We start from the raw sequence: 11,971 nt of genomic DNA on the forward strand, positions 1-11,971 counted from the left end.
AAGAGTGTGCTGTAAACAGAACCATGATGGTTTCTTTAAACCTAACCAGCTAGTTTTGTTGTTGCATGGCCTGAAAGTAAAACCAGAGAACTACATCTCCCAGCTAGCATGGCTGGTGAACATGCTTAAGAAAGCTGATGGGCAAAAGAAGATCACCTGGGGTACGCTAATGGTTATGGTGTGCATCTGACGCCTAAAAGCACTCAAAAGAAATCAATGAGTGAACAAATGTACGACTGATATGATGTGCAGATGTACTGTAATAATGGTGCAGAGGCAAGGACACTGTGCTCTGTTTATCAGGAACTCTTCATGTAAGTCATCTGTCTGAAAACATATCTCTGTTTGCTGTGTAATCGTCCACAGTTTCCTGTTGCTTTCTTTTCCAAATAATTATCAGAAACTGAACATAGGAGCCATTTTTGAGAAATTATTATTCCAGTGAAGAAGCAGCAGGACATGCTGGCACATTTTCTCTCAGTGCAGTACTAAACAAAAAGGATGCATGACAGAACAAGCATTATAAGAAAGAATGCAAACATCTGTTTACATCTGTTATGAGATCGTACACATAAAACAGGAAACTGTGCTGCAGGTAAAGTTAAAACAACTGAGAGCACTGGTATACTATGAAGATCTACAAAAATGCATATTGAGCTTCCTAAACATAACCTCTAACAGTGGAAGGTGGAGGACATGCTTTCCTCCAGCCTCACCACTTGAGTTTAACTCATACACTTCTACCTTATTTATTTCACCTCTGTAGCTCCACCCATGTAACTGTCGCCAGAGAAAAGTGGAAATTTCCAGTAATTCCTGCTGCTTTGCAAGCAATGCTCCTCCTCCTTCTAGTTTCCCGCCTTTCACTCTACCTGCTCTTTACTGCTTCACACTGGCCTCGAGACCTCATGGCTCTGTTGCTCAACCTTGCAGTGCCTGGCAGTTTTAAAGAAAATATATTTCACTTTGCACACTGAACAACTTGGCGATTTCTTGCACAGATTTTGTTTTATACTTCTGGTGTAACCAGCATCCAATACAATGCTTTACATTATCATTATAGATACCTCATGTTTCTCTAAAGATGTCAAAGATTAGAATGGTTAATCTCCTTTTTATTCTGAGGGATTAGCAGATTAGGAGTTGAAAAATCCCTTTTCAAAGGTGCTGTTTGCACTTATCTTTCTGTGAGAGCTTGCCCCACTGTTTCTTGGTTTACTCTTCTGAAAACAAAGTATCTTATTGCCTCTATATTACTGGTAAAAATGCGTGTAACTATTACATTAGATCTTGAGTGATGAACACGGGGTAGTTTGGGATCACAGAGCAGATGGTAGATTTGCATTTCTATTTCTCTGGCTGATCTGATATTCTGGTGTCTGGTTTGTCTCAGAGATCCTCCAAAAGCAAGCACGACTAAAACTGACACGTCATTTAAGATTCATCAAATGTGAGGAGCACTATGGTGATTACATAGAGGACCTCGGTGTAGTGCAGTAACGGCAAACGAGATCATAACGGCTCACGTGTTCGCTGACTGGGATGTCCATGCTATCTCTAAGCTACATGTGTGGTTTTATGACTTCCTCTTTATTAAAGAACATAATGCAACATTTTACATGATGATGTGTGCTAGAAAATCAGCTCGGACAAACTGCAAATAAAGCCACGAGACAGCTGGAGTGAAGAAGTTTTGAGTGTGTGGATGGCAAGAGGCACACTGACCTTAGACCCATTGTGAAGCACCAACAAAGAGCCATCTGCACGGCAACCAAAGCTGAGATGAGGGACTTGCACACAGGGGGACAGGAAGGAGGGGAGGGGGGGCTGGAGAGTAATAAAAGGCAAAACAAATCAGTGATAACGAAAAAAAAAAATTTGACTTGATCAGTTGAATGATGTGCAAAACATCAAAACAGCCAGAGGTTTGAATACATGGGGAACAAGAAACTGCACATCAGCCCAGAGAGTACACAGATCTCTCCACTGCTGGTAAAGTGGAAGACGAGAGCTGCAGGCCTAATCACTCGAGAGCACATTTCCTGCCTTGTGCATGATGAGATGAAGCCAACTGAAACTGTCAAAGGCTAATATTTAACCCGAAGCTCATTCATTTTCAGCAGAAAACACGCGGGGTTTATCTGCACACACATCCGAACTGCAACAATATCCCGGCCTAGCGGGTTAAAATCTCGGATGTTGAGCAGCTCTTTATTGTGCGGCGATAGGTGTGCTTTTCAAAATGGTGATAACAAAGACAAAATGGTGTCAGGGACATCTGTAAAAAAAAAAAGAAAGAAAAAAAAAGAAAAAAGAAAAAAAGAAATCACAAATGTTTCACAGGTAAGGCATGAGAATCAGGATTGCTTAGCAACAGCAGTACAAAAAAAAAAAGAGATTCGCAGCATGTGTGGTAAGCAGAGAACCGGCCGTGCTGCCACCTAGCGGTGGCCTGACGGCACTTGCAGGAGGGACACCGGCACCGAAAAGCTGTCCTCAGAGGCATACATGCGCAGTAAGAAGAAGTTGCAGCTATCGTGCAACGTGTGAACCATGAAGAAGGGCTTTATTTTAAAAGGTGATATCATCTTCGTTTCCTCGACGCTTTGAAATATAGGCTCAAGTGATTTGATTGGCTAGAAAATGCACCGGCTCTCATGGTGGCTGGTTGCTTAGCAACGTCACTGGTGGGGAGGGGAGGGGGAGTGAGAAGGGTGCTTCGAGGGGGGAGGGAGCATTGTGGGTGCAGGCAGACTGACTGACTGGGGAAATACCTGGCAAAGTTCCCATATAAACAAATAAGAGCGAAAAAGAGAAGGAGGAGGAGGGCAGAGCGCAGACAGAGTACAGGGGTGTTTTCTGGTCCAGATAACAGTCCCGTAATAGACGGCGGGAACAAGGCATTGTACTTCCAACACAGTTTGCCCCCAGAGCAAGAGGGAGGTCAGCGAGTAAGAGCAGATTTTTTAAGAAAAGTTCAGTCTTTTGTGATATGAAAGTTGACCAGAACTTAAAATCCCGGTTTCTTTAAACAGTGTTTTTTGTTTTATTTTTTTTTAAGAGGAACTGAGAGGAACACAATTACTGCCATAAGAGGACATCGGCTGCTGTAGACAAGGAACAGATAAAGATGGGGCCCTGGACACATACTGTAGACAGAGAAGCATGTAGCTGCCAGATGCAACTTTGGATAAATAGCACATGTACCTGCATGTTCTCGTTTGCATGACTGTGGGTGTTGTAGGTGTTTCAAGGAACAGATCTTTGAATCCAACTGAAGTTGAGTTGAATTGAATGAAATAGCCTCAACCAAAGAGTGCAGAAAAAAAGAAAGAAAAAAATGGAAGTTAAAAAAAAAGGAGAGATGAAGAAAAATGTAAAGACGTATAAAATGGCAGTTGAGCTAAAGGACAAGAAAAGGTGGAAAATGTGCTTATAAAGAGAGGAGGGGTAAAAAAAGAAAAAAGGGAGGGCTGCTGCTGCTGGTAGGTTGAGATCTGAAGAAGGAGGTGGGCTTTGGAAATGGTTGATGCAGGGCGGTCTCTACAGGCAATGAGGACTCTTTGTCAGGAGCAGGAAATGAGGTTTCTGTTGTGATTAAAAGGAAGGTTTCTATGGCAATGCAGAGAGCCGTGTGCACAGAGAATTTCTTGGCAGTGGAGGGGGCTAAGTGAGAGTTGAATGTCAAAGAAAGCAGCCTTCCTCCATCTCATCTCCCACCACCCCTCTGCTTTGCCACAGCACCACTTTTTATCTTTGATAATCTGTTTTCATAGACACACAGTTGAGACTGCACCAGGGGGATTATCTTGAGCAAACTGAGTCACTGGTCGATCAGTCATTTATGTTTACGGAGTAGCAGTTTCACTTCCCCAAATCGCTACTGTCAAATTAGATCAGGAAAGAAAGGTTTAGCTGAGAGGCTAATTAAAGCAAACAAAGAAAACAAACCCCACAAAACTGAAGATGATTAGCATAATGACCTGATTGTGTCTTTTCTTGTTTGTACAGACAGGTACACTTTTCTTCACTTACCCCCCTTTGCCTTGTTAGGCCCACGAAGTAAAAAAAAGCACAGTGGCATCAGAGTGACCTTTAAAATCTAAATATAGTAAAAAGCTTTGTTAATTGTTTCACTGAGTTAAAATATATTTCTTTAAAAAAATCCCCCATCCTGATTTTCTATTTTCTCCGCTGGAGGAAGTTGCTCTCTGCAGTGAGTGCCATATTTGCCCCGAACACAGACTTGATACAGGATGTTTGGATAAGGAGACATTTCAAACCCCTGGGGATCAAAGCGATTTTTTTAATGCTGTTGATATTACCGACTCATGTGAAAATAATATGTACCTGGTCTCCCTTCACCTCCAAACAGACCAAGTGGAAAAAGGGACTGATCTTAAATGGTTGTGATGTGCGAGATCAGAAAAAAAGCTAAAGGAAAAGTCAGAGCTCAGAGTTTATTTGATGCTCTTCTGACTAATGATATCTATCTAATTTGCACCCCCCCTTCCCCCGGTTAACAAAAACATCTAGTTACCTGCATATTCTTCTCAATGATCATCATTTATAAAATAAACAAAATAAATATAATAGAAATATAATAAACGAATGCATTCAAAATCCCAAAGTACATAGATGCCTTAAAAGGTCCTAAAAATCACCTTTTTTATTCTCAGCATGTCAATTAGAATTACAAAAGGTTCTGCTGCCCCCAACCTTTTTGTCTGAGCATGGCAGCAAGTATCATGTAATAAAGCGCTGCCAGGGAGGGAGGGCTGTGCTGGAACCGGATTGTATAGTCAAAGCCAGATGGCAAGTAACACATCAAAAGGACAGCTGGTTACTAGAGACTTTATAGCTCCTAAGCTAATTAGTCCCGACTAAGCAAATCAGAGCTACGTACAATACAGCAGACCATGCCAATGATTCATCATAAAAGATGGCAAACATACAACATAATTAGGCTTTGAAATGTTACATGTGGTAGCTGGTTCCATCAGCTATCATGGCCTTCGCTGATGGGTATTTCAGTAAATGACAATGATCCTGTTTTTAAAATGTGCATCTTTACTGGACTGGTTGGGTCAGTGTTTCAGATTACTGCCTCTTCCGGTGGGTGTGATCTGACGCTGAACTGCAGACTGATCTTTGATGGTCTTGTTGCTGCCTGTCGTGCAGAACTCTTTCTCCAGAACCTGGAAATCAAATAATCCCCGCCCCAAAAAACCCAGATGAGCTTCAAAAACTGACCAGTGCATATATCCCAAATTATCATGTTGGGGTACATCTGGGACTTATTACTGCACTCACTCCCTTCATTATCCTTTGGCGAAGTTCCCCTTGTGAAAGTGGCCGTTCTTCTTCATCAGTAACAGGAGACTCTTCTGCATCATACACCCCGCTAATGGATCCAAGTTAGATGCACACATTCATCAACCCAATGCGCTGCATTTATTTATTTGCAAATACACAGTTCTGACCCAAGGCAAAAGTAAAAGGAAAGATTTACAAGACGGCAGTGAGACCTGCTTTGATGTATGGTTTGGAGATGGTTGCACTTATAAAAAGATAGGAGGCGCAAGAGCCGACGATGTCAAGGTCTTCAATGGGAGTGACCAGGATGGACATGAAGAAATGAATGAGGGACAGCTCAGGGTGAGCGGTTTGGAGACAGAGTTAAAGAGGCATGGCTTAGATCAGGGGTCTCAAACTCCAGTCCTCGAGGGCCGGTGTCCTGAAACTTTTCCATGTGTCCCTGTTGCAACACACCTGAATAAAATTAGTAGGTCATTAGCAAGAGTATAGAACTTGACTGCATGCTGAAGTGGCAACCCCTAACCCTACTCAAGTAAATTTAAGTAAATGTAAGTGTTTGGAAAAATTTACTTCTAAAAGTACTTTTATTGCATCATGTTCATTCATTCATGAGCTGCTGTAACATTAATCAAATGGCTGAACTGCCACCTCAGCATGCAGTCAAGTTCTATAGAGTCTTGCTAATGACCTACTAATTATATTCAGGTGTGTTGCAACAGGGTAACATGGAAAAGTTTCAGGACACTGGCCTGGACTGGAGTTTGAGACCCCTGGCTTAGATGGTTTGAGCATGTGCAGAGGAGGGATAGTGAATATACTGGAAAAAGGGTACTGAACATGGATCTGCCAGGGAGGAGGAAGACCACAGAGAGGATTCGTGGACGTTGAGAAGGGTTGTTGTGACCAAGGAGGATGCTGGGGATAGAGTGAGAAGGAAGCAGATGATCTGCTTCTCCTAAATGGAGAAGCTAAAAGAGAGAAGGAGGAGGAGGAGGAGGAGGAAGAAGTAGAAATACACAGTTTTCAAAATGAACAGATAAACAGCTGACCTGTTGACTGCAGGTTGGATGCTGATATTCTGCTGAAGTAGTTTTGGATTCTGACCCAAAGGGAAGTTGGCCGGGTCTTTTAGATCCTGTAAGAGTTTTAAATGCAGAATGTTTGTATCACAGGAAAGAAAACAATATATGCACACGTTAAAAGACCAGCCTGATTACTTTAGTACTGAGGAAAGCCTGCACAGTGAGCAGTTCGTTGGTCCTCTGCTCCACTAAGCTGAGGTAGGACATTATGTTGTTCTCAGTGATCCCGCTGGAGGAGCCCAGCATATCTTCTATCGCTGAGCGGTCGCACTCTACTTTAGTGAAGATGTTGTTTACACCTGCGAGAAGGAAGAGAAACCATGAACTGTTTAATTAGTTTTTTTTTTTTTATAAATATCCAGGTGACAGCCTCAGCATGTTTTAGCTATTTGTTTTTTTTGTTTTTTTAATTAAATACATGTATTACTACATTATTCATTCGAACAGTCTTCATAATATTCACTGAATTATGTGATTGCTTGTAGGGCTTTGATAATTTGCATGATTATTGGGACCTTCACTGCAAAAAAAGCCTTAAGGATGTATGGAATTATGAGAAATTACTAGTTGTAATGATAACATTTTAATATTTAGTAGAACAGTAACTGCAAAATAAATCAAACCCGTTTTTGTCTTGTCCAGGATCTCGCTTATGATGCTGGCTTGGTTCTCGTTGGCCTTTCTTTGAGATAAAACTCCCTCTAGTTGCTTATCAATATCTTGCAACAAAGATCGGTGCTCTCGTTCCTGCTGTAAACCTTTAACCTGAAACTGCTCCATGTCCTGTTTGATCTGCCGAGAGGCAAATTCCATCACAAACAGACATACGTATATACAGTGCATGTTAAAAACATAAATGAACAAACTTCCCCACCCAGCACACCCTGACACCTCCCAAACTTCATCATTAGCTTTGATCTAATTTCCTAATATTTCTTCTTCTTCCACTGTTTTTTTTTTGTTTTTGGCTTATTTGTAAATTGTATAACAAAAGTGTGTACATAATGCATAACTGCACTGGGAAAGAATATGTAATTTTTCTGATTTAAAGGGGAAAAAAACACACTTACCTTGCTAATTTCTTCCTTCAGTGTCTCAGCGTCATTGGTTTGCTCATTAACAAAATTGAAAAGTGCAAAGTTCCGGTCTTCAACTGAAGAGCATAACAGCAACACAGCAGTGAGACACTGAGTCCAATTATCCCTATTTTCCAAGTGGGATCTTACATATATTGAATTTTACTGTATGTAGAGAATGTAAGCTAAAGTAAAAACAAAAAACACAGAGCTAAAAAAACTAATAAAATAAATAGATGGATTTGTTCCAGAGCTAAAAACAACTACAAGAACTGCTAGCTTTGTCTACAGAAAACTATGTAATCTTCTGACCGGTTTGTTAGACTTACCCTGAATGTACCTGGTGACCAGCTGGTCCAGGTTCTCCTCCCCTGTAGCAATCCGAATCCTTTCAAACGCCTCCTCTAGAGCATCCAGTGACTCTTCTCCAGAATCCATCCTGGACTGCTCTTTCGGCTCCAAAGCTATGAAACACAAAGCCCATCCCCCACCTTGTCCGAACTTGTTCCTCATTTATTTAACCAAATTAATCAACAGTGACAATCTGTACTTAACACTGTTACACCATAAATGTCCCCAAGAAATTTACACAGAGTTTTCTTTTCGTTTTGAACAGTTAAGTCACTAACCAGAAATGCAACAGCGATCCTTTTTGAGATCTATATTAAAGCAGCCAGGGACACACTGGCAAGACTGACTGTGCCTTCCCATTTTCACTGGTTTCTAAGCCAACAGCAAACTTGTTTTACTGAATTTTCTGCTTTGTTGCTGCTCATATAAGTATGTTATTCTATATTAACATTTAACAATTTGTTAACATTTTTCCTGCAGCAAAAATATATCAAGTGACATTGGAAAATCCTTCCCAGTGTTTTTGGGACCCCCCCCCCAAACAAACAAAAAAAAAACACTGGAAAGGATTTGCCAATTTACAGGTCATAGCCATGGAGATGGAGAAGACCACATAAACATACACTATTTGGACCAAAGCAATAGGCCACACTGATTCATCTTTGAATTCAGGTGTTCTCAATCCCATTAACATAGGGATATAAATTATATCTGTGGCAATTACTTTATAAAAGTCATTAATCCTCAGTAATGCTCAGGAAGCTTCAACCCTTCTCTTAACATCAGCACAAAAACTGTGCACCGGGGGCTTCATGGCATGGGTTTCCATTGCTAAGCAGCTCCTATAGATGTAATGTGTAGGTGTCCCAGTAATTAAGCCTGTATAGTGTATTTTATCATTTGAAACATTCTTAATATTCATATTTAAGTACTATCTGTAATGTTGCTAGAGCACAGTTTCCAACTTAATAGTAAAAAAAAATGCAGCCGTATTATTGAAGGTTCTTTACCTTAGAATAATAAGAGCCTTGAGGCAACTGCTATTGTGGTTTGGCAATATATAAATAAAGCTAACTTGATTAATATCATTAATATAAACAGACATAGCAGCTACAACACACTGGTTGCCTCTTACATTGTCTGGGTCCCATTTCATGCTCGTCGTCCTGCCTGCCTGCATCACTGCACTTGACGATCATGAACGTTTTCAGGGTGGACTCATGCGCAATAACCCTCTCCAGCTCCTTCAACTCAGCGCTGTACTGGTCACGGTCCTTCAGTGCCTTCTCTTTTATTATTGTCGCCTTGGAGTGAGCCTCCACCCTAAGGTGCAGATAACAATTAGTGTTTGAACTGAATAACATGCAGATATTTTTTGCCCTTCATAGAAACTGAATCTCAAATTTCACCTTGTGTCATAAGCAGCAGAGGACTGATTGATTACTTCTCCAATTTTCTTGCGTACGTCCTGCAGTTCCTATAACACAAATGTTCATGTGGAGACATGTTTTCAGTTTGCATCTGCTATTTAAGTGTAAAGAAACCCGAGTAAATAAATGCCAAATAACAAAAATATTTGCCTCCAGATCATATTATATGTGACTTGACCTCTGACCTTGCTTAGCCTGTTGTGTAGTTGCTGGAAACGAACACGCTCAATATAAAGAGTATGCAGCTCCTCTCTCACTTGGCTGTTTTTGGTCAACTGCTTATTTAAGCGAGTCGAGGCCTTGACAAAGAACACATGCAAACATTAATAACATTTTGTATAACACACACCATGATATTTAACATTCAGTTCATTTTTCTGGGTATTTGGCTGTAACGTGCTTCATGACTCACTCTGTTCAGTTTGTATTCCGTAGTGCGTATGGACTTTTGGATTTGCTGTTCTGGGGAACTTTGAGCGTTACTATTACTAACCGCTCCATTTCTCAACTCTGCTAGCTTCAACTCCATGCTGGAGATCTAAAAACAGCACATAAAAATTGTGGTAAGCATGAAACAATATGAGGAAGTAGCAAATAATGTGAAAGCTCATAATTAACCTCCTTCTGCAGCTCTTGCTGGCATTTTTTGCCTTTCTGCAGCTCCTCTTCCAGCATTTCTCTCTGCTCAAGCAGGACCTGAATAGTCTGGATGTCCTTGTTTTCCTGCTGTTGACGGGACAAGCTGTTACAGGCACCAAGGTTTCGTTGCAGTTCCTCCTGCTCCTTCTGCAGCACCTCTATCTCCTGCCTTTATCCACATGACACAAGAGACTGAAGAGAAAAAAAATACACAGACTACTAACTATGTTGTATAGGTGTAGCTTTTACTCACTGTTGTTTGCGGATCTGTTTCCGGGTCTGCATGTTGTAGGCCTGCAGATCTCCTTCCATGATCCTGAACTGTCTCTGCAGTTTGGCTATCTCTTCTACTTAAGAACAATATCATGTGCACGTGATGTTACAGCTGTTTCAATCGATATATGAACAGTTAATAATGCCAACACAGAAAACCTTACCTGCTCCATCAACATCAACCTCACTGTTATCTGAGCGTGCGCTTGCGGCTGATCTTCCTCGAGGCATGGCTGCATTGAACTTTAGAACATCCCTGATTACTTGTTTGAGGAAAAAACATTACATTTATTATTATATTAAATCTTCTCCATGCTATTTAGTTTCATATTCTGCTTTTAAACTTAGATTAGATGCTGAATATTTGTTCAAATAAGTCAAAACTTTAAGCAGCTTTAGCCTAAATCTCAGAGACATATCAGTCATTTCTTCCCTAATTATTTATTTACTGTTGCTTATATCATGTGGTTTGTGCACTTTGAATGACATAGTTACAATAAACAATAAATATATCTTCATTACTCTTGCTGTATTTTCTGTAACCGCAGGCTAATTTAACAGGTTACCAAAAACACCAGCGTGTTTCTTGCCAGCTGTTGTGTAATATATATAATATGTTGAGTTTAGATATTATTAGCTTGCCCACGAAAGTTATGCGAGAAGAGTGTTATGTTATTAATGACAAATACCATCTTATCTTACCTGTTGTAACGATGAGGTCCACCGAGCCCTTCACCACCTTCCGTAACAGAGGCCTGAGTTGTTAGCAACCGTTACTAGGTGTTTTGGGACAAACAGTCCCTGGGCTTAGTCTTTCAGACAGCAGGCTCTCGCCAATGAGTTGTATATAATGAGTTTATCATTTATTAAAAATTTAAAAAAAATTAAACACATGATTAAACGATTGTTTCATTCTTATTCAACAGTGGTTGTGGGTTTTATAAAATCTACAAATTTAGAAAAATGTATTCATATATTTTGTTTTTCCATCTTGTGTATAAAAGAAACACTCTTGAAAGCAGCTGTGATTAAATTATTTAAACAATATATAATTGTGGATTTTCATCACACCAAAAAAAAAAAAGTATATATGTTTTTAAAATTATTAACATACTTTGTATTTGTGTATTATGGTGCTTACTCTGTCCCCCAGCCACGAACTTCCCTATAACAACTATTGCTCTGATCACCAAGTACACAGAAAAACTCCTAGAATTTGCATTTTGCACAGATTTACCCCTCTGATTTCCTTAGTATATTTAGTAATATGCAACACTTAAGTCTTATGATCTTGTACTGCATTTTCAGTTCTATTCTTGACCCCAACATAAGTATTATTTAAAAGTTGAATATTGTAGTTCACACTCTAGTCATTAATTTGACAGCTTGCAGGTTCTGGTACAAATGAGAAAAACAGAATAAAAAAAAGCAAGGTTATAACTCCATGTTTACCAGTTTAAAAAATTAAACTCGTAAAAACAATAATAAGATTCCAATAATGTCGCGTGTATTACTCTGAGGCATAACCTTATAACATAAAACACACGTCATGCCTTAAATTAACAAAACATTACACAGAACACTGTTTCATTGCATTTTTATTCACTTAATGCTGTTGTGACTCTCAAAAGGATAAGTGAAACAACAATCCTGAAAGATAATTCTTTCTTTTAAAAAATCACGTTTTAAATCAAGTATGAATATATTGTTGTAACAAGTAGTAAAATATTGCATGCTACTACTGTATCTATACACACTGTACTCTCGTGTTATGATGTATTTGTTACTTTGAGATAAAATG

General features: G+C 39.8%; 1 protein-coding gene across 3 annotated transcripts; it reads right to left on the bottom strand.

The window, feature by feature from the left end:
- Positions 1–460: 460 nt before the first annotated feature.
- Positions 461–10,974, bottom strand: odad1 (outer dynein arm docking complex subunit 1). Of its 3 annotated transcripts, none has more exons than XM_005469740.4 (15): positions 10,873–10,974; positions 10,335–10,433; positions 10,151–10,247; positions 9,877–10,066; positions 9,671–9,796; positions 9,444–9,557; positions 9,238–9,305; positions 8,964–9,151; positions 7,807–7,941; positions 7,472–7,554; positions 7,025–7,193; positions 6,537–6,700; positions 6,369–6,454; positions 1,726–1,827; positions 461–936 (listed from the first exon to the last, which is right to left on the bottom strand). In XM_005469740.4, the coding sequence occupies exons 2-15, from the start codon at positions 10,399–10,401 to the stop codon at positions 888–890; spliced, it is 1,638 nt and encodes a 545-aa protein (XP_005469797.1). In that variant the 5' UTR covers positions 10,402–10,433; positions 10,873–10,974; the 3' UTR covers positions 461–887. The 3 variants fall into 3 exon arrangements, with proteins under 3 accessions (XP_005469797.1, XP_005469796.1, XP_003459632.1); XM_005469739.3 differs by lacking the exons at positions 461–936; positions 1,726–1,827 and adding exons at positions 4,447–5,198; positions 5,314–5,404 and having other exon boundaries at positions 10,151–10,244; XM_003459584.4 differs by lacking the exons at positions 461–936; positions 1,726–1,827 and adding exons at positions 4,447–5,198; positions 5,314–5,404.
- Positions 10,975–11,971: the final 997 nt, after the last annotated feature.

Source organism: Oreochromis niloticus, linkage group LG5 (assembly GCF_001858045.2).
Source record: "Oreochromis niloticus isolate F11D_XX linkage group LG5, O_niloticus_UMD_NMBU, whole genome shotgun sequence".
NCBI classification, from domain to species: Eukaryota; Metazoa; Chordata; class Actinopteri; order Cichliformes; family Cichlidae; genus Oreochromis; species Oreochromis niloticus.